Source organism: Oryctolagus cuniculus, chromosome X (assembly GCF_051225735.1).
Source record: "Oryctolagus cuniculus isolate XC-2025 breed Fujian yellow rabbit chromosome X, ASM5122573v1, whole genome shotgun sequence".
NCBI lineage: Eukaryota > Metazoa > Chordata > Mammalia > Lagomorpha > Leporidae > Oryctolagus > Oryctolagus cuniculus.
In genome coordinates this window covers 54,455,490-54,473,239 of record NC_142888.1, presented here as the reverse complement: position 1 = coordinate 54,473,239, position 17,750 = coordinate 54,455,490, and the positions used below count along the sequence as shown (strand labels likewise).

General features: G+C 41.6%; 2 protein-coding genes across 4 annotated transcripts in view; one reads left to right on the top strand and one right to left on the bottom strand.

Moving 5' to 3' along the window:
* Positions 1–7,164, bottom strand: part of UPRT (uracil phosphoribosyltransferase homolog) — a 125,500-nt gene extending 118,336 nt beyond the window's left edge. The window contains exon 1 of the mRNA XM_051835089.3: positions 7,060–7,164. The gene's annotated coding sequence lies outside the window, so the exon portion shown is untranslated. The remainder of the gene's footprint in view (positions 1–7,059) is intronic.
* Positions 7,165–7,186: 22 nt separating this feature from the next.
* Positions 7,187–17,750, top strand: part of ABCB7 (ATP binding cassette subfamily B member 7) — a 122,982-nt gene continuing 112,418 nt past the window's right edge. For 2 of the 3 annotated variants that reach the window (XM_002721823.6, XM_008248850.5), the window contains exon 1: positions 7,187–7,365. In XM_002721823.6, coding sequence (XP_002721869.2) covers positions 7,198–7,365 — 168 coding nt within the window. In that variant the 5' untranslated portion in view covers positions 7,187–7,197. Of the gene's footprint in view, positions 7,509–17,750 lie in introns of all 3 variants that reach the window. The other variant, XM_089324855.1, reaches the window with a different exon arrangement.

Here is a 17,750-nt window from a genome sequence, read left to right as displayed (position 1 = left end):
CCTGAGTTCATTTCCCAGCTCCAGTTCCTGACTGCAGCTTCTTGCTAATGTCCCTAGGAGGCAGTGGAGATGACTCAAGTAGCTGGGTCCTTGCTACCCATCTGGGAAACCTGGATTGTGTTCCTGGCTCCTGGATCCTGGCTTGGGCCAGTCCTGGTTGCTGGCAGAATTTGGGGAGTGAACCAATGGATGTGAGTTTTCTGTCTCTCCCTCTCAAATAAAATTTTAAAAAATTAAAAGTGTAAAAAGTTTATTTTGGTGTAAAAAAGTTTTGAAATCCATGCGTAATTTTTCATAATACACATTTTCCATGAACTTTTAAAATACCTTGTCTCTGTGGATTTCAAAGTTTTTGCATCAAAATAAATTTGTTTTAAATTCCATTTTCCAGGAATATTTAAAATTATCCTCTGTGTGTGTGGTATGTGTATATGTGTATACATATGTATATATAAATGTACACACACATAGAGTTCGGAATGAAAGCCTACTTGACCATCTTGTTTTTTTTTTTTTAACACAATGCTGATTGAGTTTACCATTTAAAATCTTTAGTTATTTTCATTTTTTATCTGAAAAACAGAGACAGAAAGAGACAGAGACACAATCTTCCATCTATCCACTGTTTATTCTTTGAATGTCCACAACAGTCAGGGCTGGGCTAGGCCAAAGCCAGGAGCCTAGAACTCAACTAGGGTCTCCCATGTGGTAGGCAGAGACTCAAATACTTGAGCCATCACTTGCTGCCTCTCAGAATGCCCATTAGCAGGAAGCTGGAGTCTGAAGTGGAGCCTGGACTCTAACCCAGGCACTCCCATTAAAATGTGGGCATCCCAAATGGCATCGTAACTGCTGTGCCAAATGCCCACCCAGTTTACAACTTTAAAAGAAGTTTTTCACTTATGTTCATAAGTAAATTGACCTGTGATTTTCTTGTACAGTCTTTATCTTTGGCATAGAGCTTATCCTAGATTTATAAAATATGCAGGACATTCAATCATGGTAGATTAATGAAAGCCTATTTGTTTCCTTTTCTTTCCAGACTCCACCAAGAAAACATGAAGGAATAAACAGGAACAAACCCACAAAGACAGAGATTAGGATTAGAGAGGAGTAACACAGGGAACTAAGTGATTATTTTTAAGATCTAAAACAAATATAGAATGTTAAGATATGACTAAATTGGATTGTGGGTACACGGTATCCATTATGTTTTCCTTCATAATTTTCAAGTATGATAAAATATTTTTTAATGTTAAAAGTACACAATGGGGGGGGCTGGCACTGTGGCGTAGAGGGTAAAGCTGCCACCCACAGTGCTGGCATTCCATATGGGCACCGGTTTGAGACCCAGCTGCAACATTTCTGATCTGGCTCTCTGCTATGGCTGGGGAAAGCAGTAAGAAGATGGCCCAAGTCCTTGGGCCCCTGCACCCACATGCAAAGACCTGAAGGAAGCTCCTGGCTCCTGGCTTCGGCCACTGAAGCTAACTGGGGAGTGAACCAGCAGATGGAAGACATCTCTCTCTCTCTCTCTCTCTCTCTCTCCCCCTCCTTCTATTTGTAACTCTTTAAAATAAATACATAAATCATTTTTTAAAAAAAGAAGTACATGATGGGGTTGGTGCTGTGGCGTAGCAGGTAAAACCGCCGCCTGCAGTGCCAGCATCCCATATGGGTGCCAGTTCGAGTCCCTGCTGTTCTACTTTTTTTTAAAACTGTTATTTAATAAATATGAATTTCGAAAGTACAACTTTTGGATTATAGTGGTCCCCCCCCCCCACCCATAGCCACCCTCCCACCCGCAAACCGCTGCTCCACTTCTGATCCAGCTCTTTGCTATGGCTTGGGAAAGCAGTGGAAGATGCCCCAAGTCCTTGGGCCCCTGCCTGGCATGGGAGGTCTAGATGGAGCTCCAGGCTCCTGGCTTCGGATCAGCTCAGCTCCGGCCACTGTGGCAATTTGGGGAGTGAGCCAGCGGATGGAAGACCCCTCTCTCCCTCTCTCTCCCTTTCTCTCCCTCTCTCTCTCTCTCTCTGCCTCTCTGTAACTCTGCCTTTCAAATAAATAAATAAATCTTCAAAAATAAAAGTACATGATGGGGGCTGGTGTAGTAGCATAGTGGGTAAAGCTGCTGCCTGCAACAGCAGCATCACATAAAGGCGCCAGATCGTGTCCCAGTTGTTCACTTCCAATCGACTCCCTACTAACGACTTGGGAAAAGCAGTGGAAGATAGTTCAAGTGCTTGGGCCCCTACTACCCTCAAGAGAAACCTGGAAGAAGCTCCTAGCTCCTGGCTTCACCCTGGCCCAGCTGGGGGCTCCTGCACTCACCTGGGGAGTGAACCAGCAGATGCAAGATCTCTTTCTCTTGGTAACTTTTTCAAATAAACAAATCTTTTTTTTTTAAGTACACGATGGGGTAGGCATTGTGGTGCACTAGGTTAAGTCATCACTTGAGATGGCTGCATCCCAAATCAGAGTGCCAGTTCCAGGCCCTGCTACTCCACTTCTGATCCAGGTTCTTAGTAATGCATCCTGGGAGGCAGTGGATGATGGTCTAAGTACTTGGGTCCTTGCCATCAACATGGGAGACCCAGATAGAATTCCTGGTCCCTGGTTTCAGCCTGGCTCAACCCTGGCTGTTGCGAGTATTTGTGGAGTGAACCAGCAAATGGAAAAAAAATCTCTTTGTCCATCTGTCTCTCCTTTTCTCTCTGTTACTCTGCCTTTCAAATAAATATCTTTTAAAAAATGTACATGAAAATAAAGAAGTAAGTTTCAGAAAATGATAGGTGCTTTTTAAGATTTATTTGAAAGGCAGAACGACAGAGACACACACACACACACACACACACACACAGAGAGAGAGAGAGAATCTTCTATCTACTGGTTCACTCCCCTGATGGCTGCAGCAGCCAGGGCTGGGCCAGGCTGAAGCCAGGAGCCAGGAGCGTCCCCTCTGAGTCTGCCACGTGGGAACAGGGGCCCAAGCACTTTGAGTATCCTTTGCTTCTTCCCAGGCACATCAGCAGGGAGCTGGATCAGCCCTTGTCTCTACTATTTAGGAACAGTGTTTTTTTTCTTCTTACTATTTGTTGAAGTCTTTACTTAGTGTAGGGTTAATCTTATGAATATAAAGTAAACTAAAAGTAGATCATTGTAAAAATTAAGAGGGAATAAGAGAGGAAGGAGGAAGAAGGGTGGGAGTGTGGGTAGAGTGGGAAATATCACTATATTCCTAAATCTGTATATATGAATTACTGGAAATTCGTTTACCTTAAAAAAAAAAAAAGCAGAGCAGCTGGGACTTGAATCTGCACCCATATGGGATGACTTGCTGCAGGCAGCAGTGTGCCACAGCACAGGAGGCCAGGATAAGTTCTTTAAAAGTGCCTCTCACACTTTAATATGCATATGAATAACCTGAGAAACTATTTAAATTCAAATTTTAAATCTTTAGGTCTAGCATGGGGCCCAAGATTCTGTATTTCTAACAACCTCCCAGTTGATGCCAAAGTTAACCGTTCATGGATCACATTTTGAATAGCAAGACTTTAAGGGAAATAATGCAAGGCAATGTGATAGAGAATGGCATGGAGCAGTGGTGGCGGGGTGCCTTCTTTAGATAAGGTGCTTTTGGAAAGCTTCTTTAAGCAAGTGACATTTGAGTTGAAACCTGAATGACAAGAAATAATTTTTTTAAAGCCTCCAAACCTACAGTAATGACAAGGAAAGGGAAGTCTTCATTACTCCAATTTGATCAGTACATGTTGTATACATATATTGAACTATCACAGTATACTCCATAAATATGTATAGCATTAAATGTTAATCGAAAATTTTTAAAAATCTATAGGAAAGATGTTCTAGTTAGAGGCAGAAGCAGGTGTGAGAGTAAGTTCTAGCATTTCCTAGAAACAAAAAGAACATTGGAGCTTACTTAAAGTATTCAAGTGTTTCTTCCACATTTCAGATGTAATTAAGTGAAAAGAGCATTCTATTTGGAATCATAAAACCTATGCTTGGTCTCCATTCTATCAGCTCTGTGGCCTCTCTCATCATATCATATTTCACCTTCAGTTTCCTCATAAATATGGGGACATGAATAAGTAATATCAATCATCTAGGGTTGACATGAGCATTAAATAATAAGAGGTAAGAGAAAGCACTTTGTAAATTGCAAAATACTATGCACACTTAGGTAAAATTATGGCATACATAGTGTTATCATGTGATCTGTGGCTACAGCATCTATTTATAGCAGCTTTTATTGTGTGTACCTCTGTCTCTGCTTTATGACAGACACTTAAGTGTCAAGTTGCTGCAGGCCAAGTTGACCTGTCTGTTGCTGCTGTTCCCTAGCAGTGTGCAACTCTTATAATGCTTCATGTTCTATTTCTAGGTGCACGGGAAGTTTTCTTTGGCTTATCTGGCGAGTAAATGTTTGCCCCATTTTATCTCATTGTAGAATAGCTCCTTGTGTATTCTAATATTATTCACATTTTTAATTAGAGAAGTTGGCTTACAATGATCATTACTTCCATAAAAATATATTGAATTCATTCAAAAACCTTACTACTGTTACTCCATGTCAGGAATGTGTATACGTGATTCTAATACAACTTCTCAAAAGAGTTTTAGGAAATCTTCTGTAGGATTAGATGTAGGTATTTTAGAACTCTGTAGTCTTTCATGATTTAAAATCTTATGACTTATGGGGCAGGCTTTTGGTATAGCCATTAAGATGCTGTTTGGGAGGCATGTGTCCAATATCATAGTATCTGGGTTCCAGGTCCAGCTCTACTCTCCTTTCCAGCTTCCTGCTAATCCACATCCTAGGAGGTCACAGGTGATAGCTCAGGTGGGTTCCTGCCACCTACCTGAGACCTAGATTGGGTTCTAGGCTCTTGGCTTCAGCACCAGCTAGGGGTTGTTGCAGGTATTTGGGGGTAAGTATCTCAGTCTCTATCTCTCTGCCTTTCAAATAAATACAATAAGTAAATCAAACAATGTTATGATTTTATATGGCGACTAAAGACTTTTATTAAATCTTGTATGAGAGTATAGGAGACATCTTTTAGTGGACAGAGCAGAACAACAGCCAAACATGATGGTTTGGTTTGTGGATCTATTACCATAAGGCTTGGGCCTTCTTCATTAATAAGGAAGAGTTAATAATACCCACAGAAAATTGTTACTAATATTCAGCAAGATAATGTATGCTTCTGAAAGTATAAAAATGTAAGATGTTATTTCATTACATCTGACAATCTCCATAGAATATTTATTGTATAGTTTCATATATTTTTTAAAATTAGAAGACCACTGGATAATCCCTTAACTGGGTGATAACAGTGGCAATATTCAACCCTAATAGAAATCATTGGTAGAGTCCAGGGTTTCTCTATTGTAGACTGCTGCTAACAAGAATAAATGCTGAATAAATATTTATTGATGATGATATACTCAGTAATAAGAGGTCATTCCGATCTACAGTCAATAAGGCAATAATAAGATAGAAACATCCAATTAGTCACTAAGTCCTATCAATTCCATCTTCTTAATATTTCTAGCACTGATCTATTGCCACAGCTGCCACTAGGTTTAGGCCTTTATTTTATGACTGAACTATTGCATTAACTTCATAATTCCTATCGGAACTCCCCCAATCCAACCTTCCTATTTAAGCCACAGCAGGCTAATACACAATACAAATCTGATCATGTTACCATCCTGATTAAAACCCTTCACTAGCTACAGGATAAAGCATTAACTTATGAGTTAATCAAATACAAAGAATGAGAATGAAATACAAAGGAAATGGAATTTAAAAACCAACTTATTTTGGTGCAAAAATTTTTGAAATCCAGGCACAATTTTTCCCAATGCATTATTCATGAAATTTTTGATGGCTTTCAAAAATTTTTGCATCAAAATCAACTCATCCTTTAATTCTATTTTCCATGAACTTTTTGAAGTACTCTAATATAAGGTCCTTTGCCATCAGGCCTCTGTTCACCCAGACTCATTTCCTGGTACTTTGCCATGCACTCCCTAGACTGCTAAGATGTTCTTTTGCTTTCTTGCTTTTACCATACCATGTTCTTTTCATGGAATTCCTGTGACACTCTTCAATTCTAAACTGTTTTCTTATTTAAATAACAGGTTCAAACATCCCTTTCCTGGAAATTTGGAAGTGTAAAACAATTCATCAGACTTATTATTAGTCCACAGTATCTCTCATAAGAAGTTCAGAATTATTTGCCTATCTTTTGTGAGAGGTTTGGGAATGCAAGCAATTAATATAAAATTGTGATTGCATTACTGTCTCTAGGGTTTCAGGTAACAAGTACCCTCAGAAACTGTTTCCCAGGTAACTGGAAACCTATTCTGACATTTGATGACGATGGTGACAAACAAATAGAAACCTGTCTTTAAACATGGACTTCTTTACATTTTCATTTTACCATCCCTCAGCCAATCCATAGGTTCTTTCAATAACTAGGGACCCTGCAAAACCGAAGGGAAAAGCTAGCAAGAGAGGCAAAATATCAGAGTAAAGATGTCTAGCATGTGTGTTTAACTTCCCCAAGAGCAACAGACCAAAGGAAAACTGCCTCAAGGTTTATGCGAAAAGAACAATCAGCAAAGTAAAAGTGCTTACAAGATGAGAGACACAGTCTCATAGGTGAGGCCTTCCCCCAGGGGAAATTAGTGTCCGTAGTTTAATCTTCCCTAAACGTTAGTCAGCAGGAGAGTGGAGATAAGAATATGCAGAGGGAAAATAGAGAAAGTGGAGCGTGGCATTGAGCTGGAGGCAGTAAGAAAAGGGTGGAATGAGGTACAAGATAGGGCTGGCAGGTATAGCAGAGTATTTGCGTCAACTAAAAAAAAAAAAGATTCGTTTATCTGAAATTTATCAAGAAATCTTTCATTTTATCTGGCAAGCCTAGGAGAAGAGAGGAAAACAATGTTATTCCGATGTTCTTGGTTGTGTAGAAAAATAATCAAAGCCCAGTAGCAGGAGACAGAGAGAGGAAAAGAAAAAAAACCTACCCAATCTGCAGAAAGAAGCTATTTCCGGTCGCGGGTCCTGGGGAAACGAGGGGGCGGGGAGAGAAGATTTAGGCGGCCTACTTCGGTCCGCCAGTGTCCCATAATCCTCCGTGCCCGGTTCCTCTTTCCTCGCTCAAGATGGCGCTGCTCGCGATACATTCTTGGCGTTGGGCAGCCGCGGCGGCTGCTTTCGAAAAACGCCGGCACTCGGCGATTCTGATCCGGCCTCTAGTATCTGTCCGAGGCTCAGATCCGCGATGGAGAGCACCTCAGCGCGGCGCCTCGGGAACTACTCGAATCTTCCAGGTGAGCCGCCGTTCACATGGAAAAGTAAAGGACGAGGGGACCCCGGTGGGGAAAAGGTTGCCCTAGTGACCTCGGGTCAGAAAAAGCACCAAAAAGACGTTCTCAGAGCTCATCAGCAGCAGGAGTAAGTGAAGGAAACTCAGGTTAGTAATTTGAAGAACGAGTAAAAGCTTTGGGGACAGCACAAAGAAAAGGGGCAGGAGGTTCCGGGCAGAGGGCACCTGGAGCACTGGAGTCCTGCAGTTGGATTTTCAGTTTTTCTCTGATACTTAGTGTTGTGTGTGTGTGTGTGTGTGTGTGTGTTTTGACGGGGTACACGCCATTCCTAGCCCGCTTACTTTTCTAAATGCAGGACGACTAGACTACCTCCCAAAGTTAGTAACGGAATTTGGGACCAGTTTGCCCATGAATTAGATATTCCTCAGTGTAGCAATTTAGAGGGGACTGTAGGATGACAGCAAACCACCTATAAACAAGTGGCAAATTGAGTTAGCACCAGTTAACTCCCTTGCTGACAGGCATGGTCCCTGATAGGACAAAACCGTAATTATCTTTTTTCCCAAAACATAGACCGCCCTAAATTCATATATAAACATGAATGTCCTTTGATCTGAAAATACCATGATGTTCTGTGTGCACAGGTCATTTTGGAAGCCATAAAGCTATTTCTTATTAACTTCTGAATGTAAGTGTGGTTATTGTTTCCTAATATTTGCATCCATTATCTCTCACTCTGAAACATTTTAAAAAATTATTTGAACTTTCTGTACTTCAGTATATCCTTTCCCATGTTATTGACAACAGGTTCTTTTTTTTTTTTTTAAGATTTATGTGTTTATTTGAAAGTCAGAATTACACACAGAGAGAAGGAGAGGTAGAGAGAGAAGTCTTCATCCACTGGTTCACTCCCCAGATGGGTGCAAGGGTTTGAGCTGCGCTGATCCGAAGCTAGGAGCCAGGAGCTTCTTCCGGGTCTCCCACACAGGGGCAGGGACCCAAGGACTTGAGCTGTCTTCTGCTTTCCCAGGCCATGGCAGAGAGCTAGATCGGAAGTTGAGCAGCCAAACTGGCGCCCATATGGGATGCTGGCACTGCAGATGGAAGCTTTACCTGCTATCCCACAGGACTGGCCCCATTGACAACAAGTTTAACTGCCGTCATTTGTGCATCCATATCGTTTTAAAATGTTTGCTTTTTTCAAAACAAATAACTTCTTAAATTTTGATTATTCACTAGGTATTTAGTGTACTAAATTATTAGTCTATTATGTGTGTAGCACTATGCTGGATAATGGAATATCAAGAGAAACAGTCATGTCTTCAGGAATTGTACAGTTTAATTAAGGCGATTGGATCTGTGCATTACAAGAAGAACTAAAAAACAGAGTAGTAGGTTAAATGTTAAATGAATAGTATGAACAATAACAGGCATAGGTGTCTAGAGGAAGTAGTGATAATTCAGTGTTACAACAGGTATCTCCTGCTGGTGATAGAACTAGGGGAAACATTCCAAGCAGGGGATGAAGCTAGATAGGTGAAAGGCTGGTAAGATTTATTCAGTAATCAAGGAGCACCTTTATATTGCTAACGAAACAAAAAATAAATTCTGCCCTTAAAGAGCTTAAAATAAACAGGCAATTATAATGAAGTAGAATTGTATAATAATGGGGAAGGTGCAAGGGACTGGGAAAGCATGCATTAAAAAGTGACATTAAATCTAGTTCGAGCTTTGGCTGCTTCACTTCTAATCCAGCTCTCTGCTATGGTCTGGGAAAGCAGTGGAAGATTGCCCAAACCCTTGGGACCCTGCACCCACGTGGGAGACCCAGAAGAAGCTCCTGGCTCCTGGTTTCAGATCGGCCCAGTTCCGGCCTTTGCGGCCATTTAGGGAGTGAACCAGTGGATGGAAGACCTCTCTCTCTGCCTCTGCCTCTCTGTAACTCTGTTTTTCAGAAATCTTTAAAACAATATCTAATCTTTTTTTTTTTTTTGACAGGCAGAGTTAGTGAGAGAGAGAGAGACAAAGATAAAATCTAATCTTAAGGTAGGGAAGATTCCCTTGAATTATTGATATATATCTGCAAAATTAGAAATTAGCTAGTTAAAGAGGGACCAGCCTCTGCAAAGGCCCACAGTAACAAAGAACATAGAGGCAGGCATTTAGCACACTGATGCAGGTGCTGCTTGGGACACCTGCAGTCCAAATCATCCCTGAGTTCAAGTCCTGACTCCACTTCTGATTCTGGTTTCCTACTGATGTGTATCCTGGATGGCAGCAGTGATAGTTCAAGTGGTTGGGTCCTTGCCCCCCATTTGGGAGACCTGAATTGAGTTTCTGCCTGCTGGATTCAGTCTGTCCCAGCCCTGGCTGTTTGGGGCATTTTGGAAATGAACCAGTGGATGGAAGAGCTCTCTAATTCTGTCTCTGTCTATCTCTCTTTCAAATGAATAAATAAATAAATAATTTTTTAAAGAAAGAACATGGACTTTTCTATAGAACTGAATATAGTTTAAACTATAGTGAAGAGTTTAAGATAGAAAGTGGCAAAAGATTAGGCTAGAGAAGCAAATCCTGGTTGTTTTAAGATTTTAAAATTGTTGTATAGGCCAGCGCCATGGCTCAATAGGCTAATCCTCCACCTGCAGTGCCGGCACCCCCGGTTCTAGTCCCGGTTGGGGCACTGGGTCTATCCCGGTTGCTCCTCTTCCAGGCCAGCTCTCTGCTGTGGCCCGGGAGTGCAGTGGAGGGTGGCTCAAGTCCTTGGGCCCTGCACCTGCATGGGAGACCAGGAGAAGCACCTGACTCCTGGCTTCGGATCAGTGCTGTGCACTGGCCACGGGGGGTGGGGGGTGTGTGTGAACCAATGGAAAAGGAAGGCCTTTCTCTTTCTCTCTCACTGTCTAACTCTGCCTGTCAAAAAAAAAATTATTTTATAGCTTAAGTTTTTGTCACATTATGTCTTGAGGCTGTTTTTGTTCTATAGTTCTCCAACGTGCCAGATGAAGTTAAGGTAAAGTTTATAGGACTATTCTCAGGGTAGAAGAATGAGAGGGAAGGAGAAATCATTAGGACTCTCAGGACATAATGGTAATAAAAATTCAGCCCTTTCTCTTTCCATGAGCACTATCCCCACAACTTCCTTCTTCCACTCTCTGCTGTAAATCCTACCACTTCCTTTGGTTACCATTTCTGAAGTGTGAAAACAAGGTGAAAATGTCACCTTTGCTTTCTTTCTATTTTTTTAAGTTGGAGATGCAGAGAATAAGAGCAGGAGCTCTCCATCTGGTCCATTCCCCCAAATGCTTTTACTGACTGAACCTGGACTGGACTGAAGCCAGGGGCTGGAGACTCAGTCAAAGTCTCTCACAGGGGTGGCAGGGAACCAACTATTTGAGTCATAACCTGCCACCTCCCAGGTCTATACTCACAGGAAACAGGAATCTGGAGTGAAACTAGGAATGAAACCCCGGCATGCTGATGTGGGACAGGGGGAATCTTAACCACTAGGTCAAATGTCTGCCCCTGACTTCTACTTCTTAAAGGCATGGAACTCTTGGCATTTAAAAAAACTTTGGATTTATCATGGAGATGAAGAATGATTCTAAAGCTTTCAAACTAGAATATGATGTAACCTGAGCTACCTGCAAATTAATTAGTGATTTCCTATTGAAATAGCAAGATAAATATTGAATACACCTTTAAGCCAATCATTAGTATATAGTACAGTTTTTTTTTTCTTAAAGATTTATTTATTATTTATCTGAAAGTCAGAGTTACACAGAAGGAGAGGCAGAGAGAGAGAGAGAGAGAGGTCTTCCATCTGCTGGTTCACTCCCCAATTGGCCACAACGGCCAGAGCTGTGCCAGTCTGAAGCCAGGAGCCAGGAACTTCTTCCGGGTCTCTCATGTGGGTGTAGGGGCCCAAGGACTTGGGCCATCTTCTACTGCTTTCCCAGGCCATAGCAGAGAGCTGGATTGGAAGTGGAGCAGCCGGACTCAAACCGGCGCCCTATGGGATGCCAGCACTGCAGGTAGTGGCTCTACCTGCTATGCCACAGCGCAGGCCCCAAGTACAGTGTTTTATTTAAAGAGAGGTATTATTTTATGAATTTTTGTTAAACACACATGTACATGCACATATTACCACATATATGTGATCACTATGGTGCATTTTAAAATGCATTTTTCATCTAGTATTGTGCCCTAGAGTTGTGCTGTGCAATGTGGTGGCTATGTAGCTAATAAAGTTAAAATTAAATTAAAAATATAATTCATCAGTTAATTTAACTGTGGCTAATACAGCCACATTTCAAGGATTCAGTAGCCACATGTGAGTAGTGGCTATCATTTTGGTCAACATACATATGGAACGTTCTCCTAGCATTGGAAAAGTTTAATTGGGCAGTGCTGCTTTGGAGAATATCATGTCCAGTCCTTTTGATTTTACAGATGAGGAAACTAAGTCCCAATATGGGTAAATGACAGGTTTGAAGGCCATTCATTAATTTATTGCCTTCTGCATGTCATTTGCTTATATAAGGGTAAATAAGACCCAGGCAGATATTAGACACATAATAAATGTTCATTGAATTATAAAGATACTTATCTAATAATTACTAGAGCACTATTAATGGAGGTATATATTTTAAACATTTAAATTCTTAAAATTGAAAGATTCCATATAAGATTATTTTTAAAGATTTATTTATTATTATTATTTATTTATTGTGGAGAGAAATCCTCCATCTGTTGGTTAACTCCCAAATGCTTGCAACAATCAGGGCAGGAACTCCATCCATGTCTCCCATGTGGATGGCAGGGGACCAAGCACTTGAGCCATCATCCACTGCCTCCTAGGTGCCTTAGCAGGGAGCTGGATCAGAAGTATAGTAGCTAGAGTGGAGAGCAGCATTCTGTTGGGGTGTGGCGTTGTGGTCTGGCTGGTTAAGCCACAGTCTGTGATGCTGCCATCCCATATCTGTGCTAGTTCGAGTCCCAGCTGCTCCACTTCCCATCCCGCTCAGATATGGGAAGTGAGCATCCCAAATGGTGACTTCACACCTGTCTCTGTCAGAGTTCGTTATACAAATGTATTCCGGTACAGCTTCCTCATCAAATAAATGATTTACAAATAATGTCTCTCATTGTGTGGGTTAATCTTTTTAGTTTCTTGCTAGTGTTCTTTGAAGTGCGAGAGTTTTCTCATTTTGATGAAGGCAGATTTATCTATTTTTATTGTTTATAATTCTGGCCTTGTTTATTTTATTTTATTTATTGGAAAGGCAGAGAGGCAGTGAGAGACACACACAGAGACAGTGATTTCTTATCTACTGGTTTACTGCCCAAGTACCCGCAAACAGCCTGGGCTGAGCCAGGCTCAAATTGGAAGTTGGGATCTCAATCCAGGTCTCCCACATGGGTGGCAGAGATCCAACTATTTGAGCTATTGCCTGCTGCCTCGCAGGGTGCACATTAACAGGAAGCTGAAATCCATAATGGAGCTGAGACTTGAATCCAGGTGTTATGATACAGGATGCAGATGTCTCAGCAGCGTCTTAACTGCGAGGCCAAATTCCTGCTCATGGTTTTGGTGTTCTAGCTAAGAATTCGTTGCCAAACTTGAGGTCATGAAAACCTGTATGTTTTCTTCAAATAATTTTATAACTTCATTCTGGTAAGATATAGAAGCATTACTTATATACCTCATATACATCTAGCTTCTTTTCCCTGCTTATTTTATTTTTATACATAAGTGTTACAATCCCAACAATATCTTGTCATGATTATTACTTTATATAAATCTCTTGAAGAGGCTGAAAGGAGAGCAAGTACATATTTATAGATTTTGTTTTATTAACCATTTTATTATCATTTCTTGTTCTCTTCCCATGTTCTCATGTATTTGAGTTACTCTCTGGAGGAATTTCCTTATTCTGGTACAGTTGTGCTACAATTCATCTACTTTGTGATGTCATTGGCAGATATATCTCTAAATGTTGTTATAGGCTTCATAATATATTATACACATAGAAGTTATGGTGTAATTGTTTTATACAATTGCCTTTTAAATCATTGCAAAGAAGAAAGTAGGGAAAGTGTGTATATCTAGTCTTCTGTAATTACAGAACTGCCTTTTCAGATACTCTTTAGTTTTTTGTGTGGATTTGAAGTACAGTCTGAGACTACTTGCTTTCAGCCTTAAGAATTTCCTTTAGGGTTTTTTGTGAGGTGGTTCTGCTAGCAACAAATTCTCTCAGTTTTTGTTTGGCATGGAGTGTATGTTGCTTTCGTTTTTGACCAGTATCTTTGCTAGTTGCAGGATTCTTTTTTAGAAAAAGGTTTATTTATTTGAAGGCAGAGTTACAGAGAGAAAGATTTTCTGTCTGCTGGTTCAGGTGGGTGGCAGGAGCCCAAACACTTGGACCATCTTCCACTTCTTTTCTCAGGTGCATTAGCAGGGAGCTAGATCAGAAGTAGAGCAGCTGGGACTCAAACCTGCATTCATATGGGATGCTGCCATTGCCTTCAGTGGCTTAACCTGCTGTACCACCAAGCTGACCCATAGATAAATGATTCTTGCTTGCCAGGGTAGTTTTTAGTATTTTGACTACGATGCCTCACTGCCTTGTACCCTCCATTATTTCTGCTAAGAAATCTGCTTTTTATCATGTAGCTCCCTTTTTGAGTAAGGAGTCCTTTTTTCCTCTTGTAACCTTCATGATTTTTTCCTTGTGTTTGACTTTCTATCTTTTTCTTACTTATCTTTGGATCTCTTTGCCTTTTTCCCATTTGGAGTTTGTTGAGCTGCCTGGATGTGTAGGTTATTGTTCTTTTAAATAAGCTCTGGAAATTTTCAACCATTATTTCATTGACTAGTTTTTCTTCCCCTTTATCTCCTTTTCTTCTGGTATACTTGTTATACATATGTAGGTGCATTTAATGTCCTATATTTCTCAGAGGCTCTTTGATTTTTCTTCAAACTTTTATCTTTTTGTTCTTCAGATTGCACAGTATCTATTGATATATCCTTAAGTTTACTAATTCTTTCTTCTGCTAATTCAAATCTGCTGTTGACTTCCTCTAGTGAATCCTTCATTTTAGTTATATTTTTCAATTCCCAGGTTTGTTTCTTCTAAAAATAATTTTTGTTTATTGAAATTTATTTAATGTCATTATATCTTCCTTACTCCTTTTATTGTGGTTTTCTTTAGCCTTTGGTCATATGTATAATGACTGTGTTGAGGGCTTTTTCTCTTTAATGCAGCACGTGCTCAAAGCCAGTTTCTCTTGACTGCCTTTTTTTTTTAAACTAGTATATAAGTTGTATTTTCTTGTTTCTTAGAGTATCTCATGGTTCTAAAAGACTGGACATTTTAGAGAATATATTGTAGTAACTCTGAGTTGGTTCCCTCCCTCCTGGGGTTTGTTATTTGTTTAGAGAAGGATAGATTTTTAGTAATGACTCCCTGCATCCCGTAGTATTAAGTGTCTGTGTTTTTTTTTTTTTTTTTTTTTTTTTGACAGGCAGAGTTAGACAGTGAGAGAGAGAAAGAGAAAGGTCTTCCTTTTTCCATTGGTTCACCCCCCAAGTGGCCTTTGCGGCTGGCTGCGCTGATCCAAAGCCAGGAGCCAGGTGTTTCTTCCTGGTCTCCCATGCGGGTGCAGGGCCCAAGGACCTGGGCCATCCTCCACTGCACTCCCGGGCCACAGCAGAGAGCTGGACTGGAAGAGGAGCAACTGAGACAGAATCCGGCGCCCCAACCAGGGGTGCCGGCGCCGCTGGCGGAGGATTAGCCTAGTAAGCCGCGGTGCCGGCCAAGTGTCTGTGCTTTTCAAGGAGACACAGCTGTGAGTGTGCCTACAGTCATCCTGGGATGATAGTGATTTTAGCAGGGCTCCCTTTTTCTCTTTCCAAGCAAGTTATGTTCCACTAATTGCTGACAGATTGTACTATTGCTTTCCACGTGCCTTGGGGCATAACTTATTAAACAGACTTAAAACAATCAAATTCAGTTTCCTTTGAAGGGATGGTTGCTGAGGTCAAGGTTTGAGATTTTTCTGATCCCAGACAGTCCACTTTCAGCTGTATTCTCTTGGTTTTCTGATTCTCAAGGGCAAGCGATTAACCTCTGTGTCATGATTCTATCAGTCTCTGCCTAATTGCTTTTCCCATAGCCTGCATTGTTTTTAAGAGCAATCTTGGGCTTGAACTTTTTCACACCTAGTTGCAAATGAAGTCAATCCTTCTGCAAAGAGATTAGGAGCTGTCTGCTTTAGGGTCACCTTCTCCTCCAGGTAGAATCTGCCAGCTTGAGCTCTGGGGCTGGGAGTGGGGATGATGGTGCACTTCTCAGTGCTAGATAGGAGGGGGTGAGAACAGTAGCCTCAGATGTTCTTGGTCTGCTTCTCCTGGTGTGGAACCAAGGTTTTATGAGCCAGGGCTGGGGTAATTGGGGCTGTATAAGTCTCAGCACACTACATCCAAAGCAGAACCTTTGTCCCTCTAGCGGGTGTGTGCGGAAGAAGGCAGCCCCTATCTCTTGGTCACACTAACTCAGAACTTGGCTTCAGCAACAGGTCACTGGAGACAGGATGAGAAATTCTGATGTTTTGCTTTTCCCAGAAGGTGATCTTTAGAATAGCAGCTCTGGTGGGTGTATATTTGTGCGTGTGAGTGGGTGGGGGGCTGCTGTACCAACTCAAATGAAGTTTGCATCTTGCTGAACTGAGAGAGAGAGAGCGTAGGTGTATGAGGGTACTTCCAAAACTTAATGGAAATTGCGTAGTATAATATATAGTGTTTCTGGCTATATAACTCCAGCAATAGGTACTTAATGATTCTCAAGGTAACACACTCCATCCATACCATCAAATTAGTAAGGTTTTATCTTTATGCATCGGGGTAAACATTTTTTAATTCCATTTCCATGAACTTTTTGAAGTACTCTCATTAGTCTGCTTCATATACCACAGACCCTCTCCATTCTTACTGAGCTTAGTATATTTTCTTGAATAAACATTTCATTTGCTCAATGCCCCTAGTACCATTTCTGGGACCCTTAAATGGTTGTCCTTTTATGATTTTTTTTTTTTACCAGTTTTGCTGAGGAGTTGGTTTAAGGAGCTCCTTATATATTTTCATGCCAGATATGGAACATTCTTCATTTTTTTTTTTTGACAGGCAGAGTTAGACAGTGAGAGAGACAGAGAGAAAGGTCTTCCTTCCGTTGGTTCACCCCCCCAAATGGCTGCTAAGGCTGGCGCGCTGCGCCAATCCGAAGCCAGGAGCCAGGTGCTTCCTCCTGGTCTCCCATGCGGGTGCAGAGCCCAAGCACTTGGGCCATCCTCCACTGCCCTTCCAGGCCACATTAGAGAGCTGGACTGGGAGAGGAGCAACCGGGACAGAACCGGTGCCCCAACCGGGACTAGAACCCAGAGTGCCAGCACCACAGGCGGAGGATTAGCCTAGTGAGCCAGCCCTTCATTTGTTTTTGACTGGCTCATGCCCTTTGACTTACTGCAAGCATGCAAAATAGCCTGTACTTTGTCTTGTAGATGATATTCCCAATGAGATCTGGCACACCTTTTATTTTAGTATGCTTACCTTGTATGTCCCATTTAGTAGTTCTTTTGGATAGGTACCATTTTGTTGTCATTTGTTGACGCTGACCTCATGGACAAAGGGTAGGGGCTTCAGTTTCTTTTTATTTTTTAAAAGATTTTATTTGTTTACTTGAAAGTCAGAGTTAGAGATAGGTAGAGGCAGAGAGAAAGAGATCTTCCATTCTGTGGTTCACTCCCCAGATGGGTGCAACAGTTGGAGTTGTGCCAATCTGAAGCCAGGAGACAGGAGCTTCTGGGTCCCGCACACGAGTGCAGGGGCCAAGGACTTGGGCCATCTTCCACTGCTTTCCCAGGCCATAGCAGAGAGCTGGAGCAGAAGTGGAGCAGCCAGGACTTGAACCAGTGTGCATATGGGATGCTGGCACTGCAGGCCAGGGCTTTAACTCACTGCACCACAGTGCCAGCTCCTTCACTTTCTTTTTTGTTAAAGTTTATTTTTATTTACTTGAAGGTATAATCATACACACATATACACCCCCCACCCACACACACAGAAAATCTTCCATTTGCAGGTTTACTCCCCAAGTGTCCTTAATAGCTGAGACAGGGCAAGGTTGAAGCTAGGAACCTGGAGCTCCATCTGGGTTTCTCACATGTGTGACAGGGGAGGGGCCCAAGTATTTAAGGCATCACCTGCTGCCTCCCAGCGTGTACATTAGTGGGAAGCTACACTGGAAGCAGAGGTGAGATGCAATCTCGGATACTCTGATATGGGATGCCAGTGTCCTAGGTGGCAGTTTAACCTGCTGTGCCATAATGCT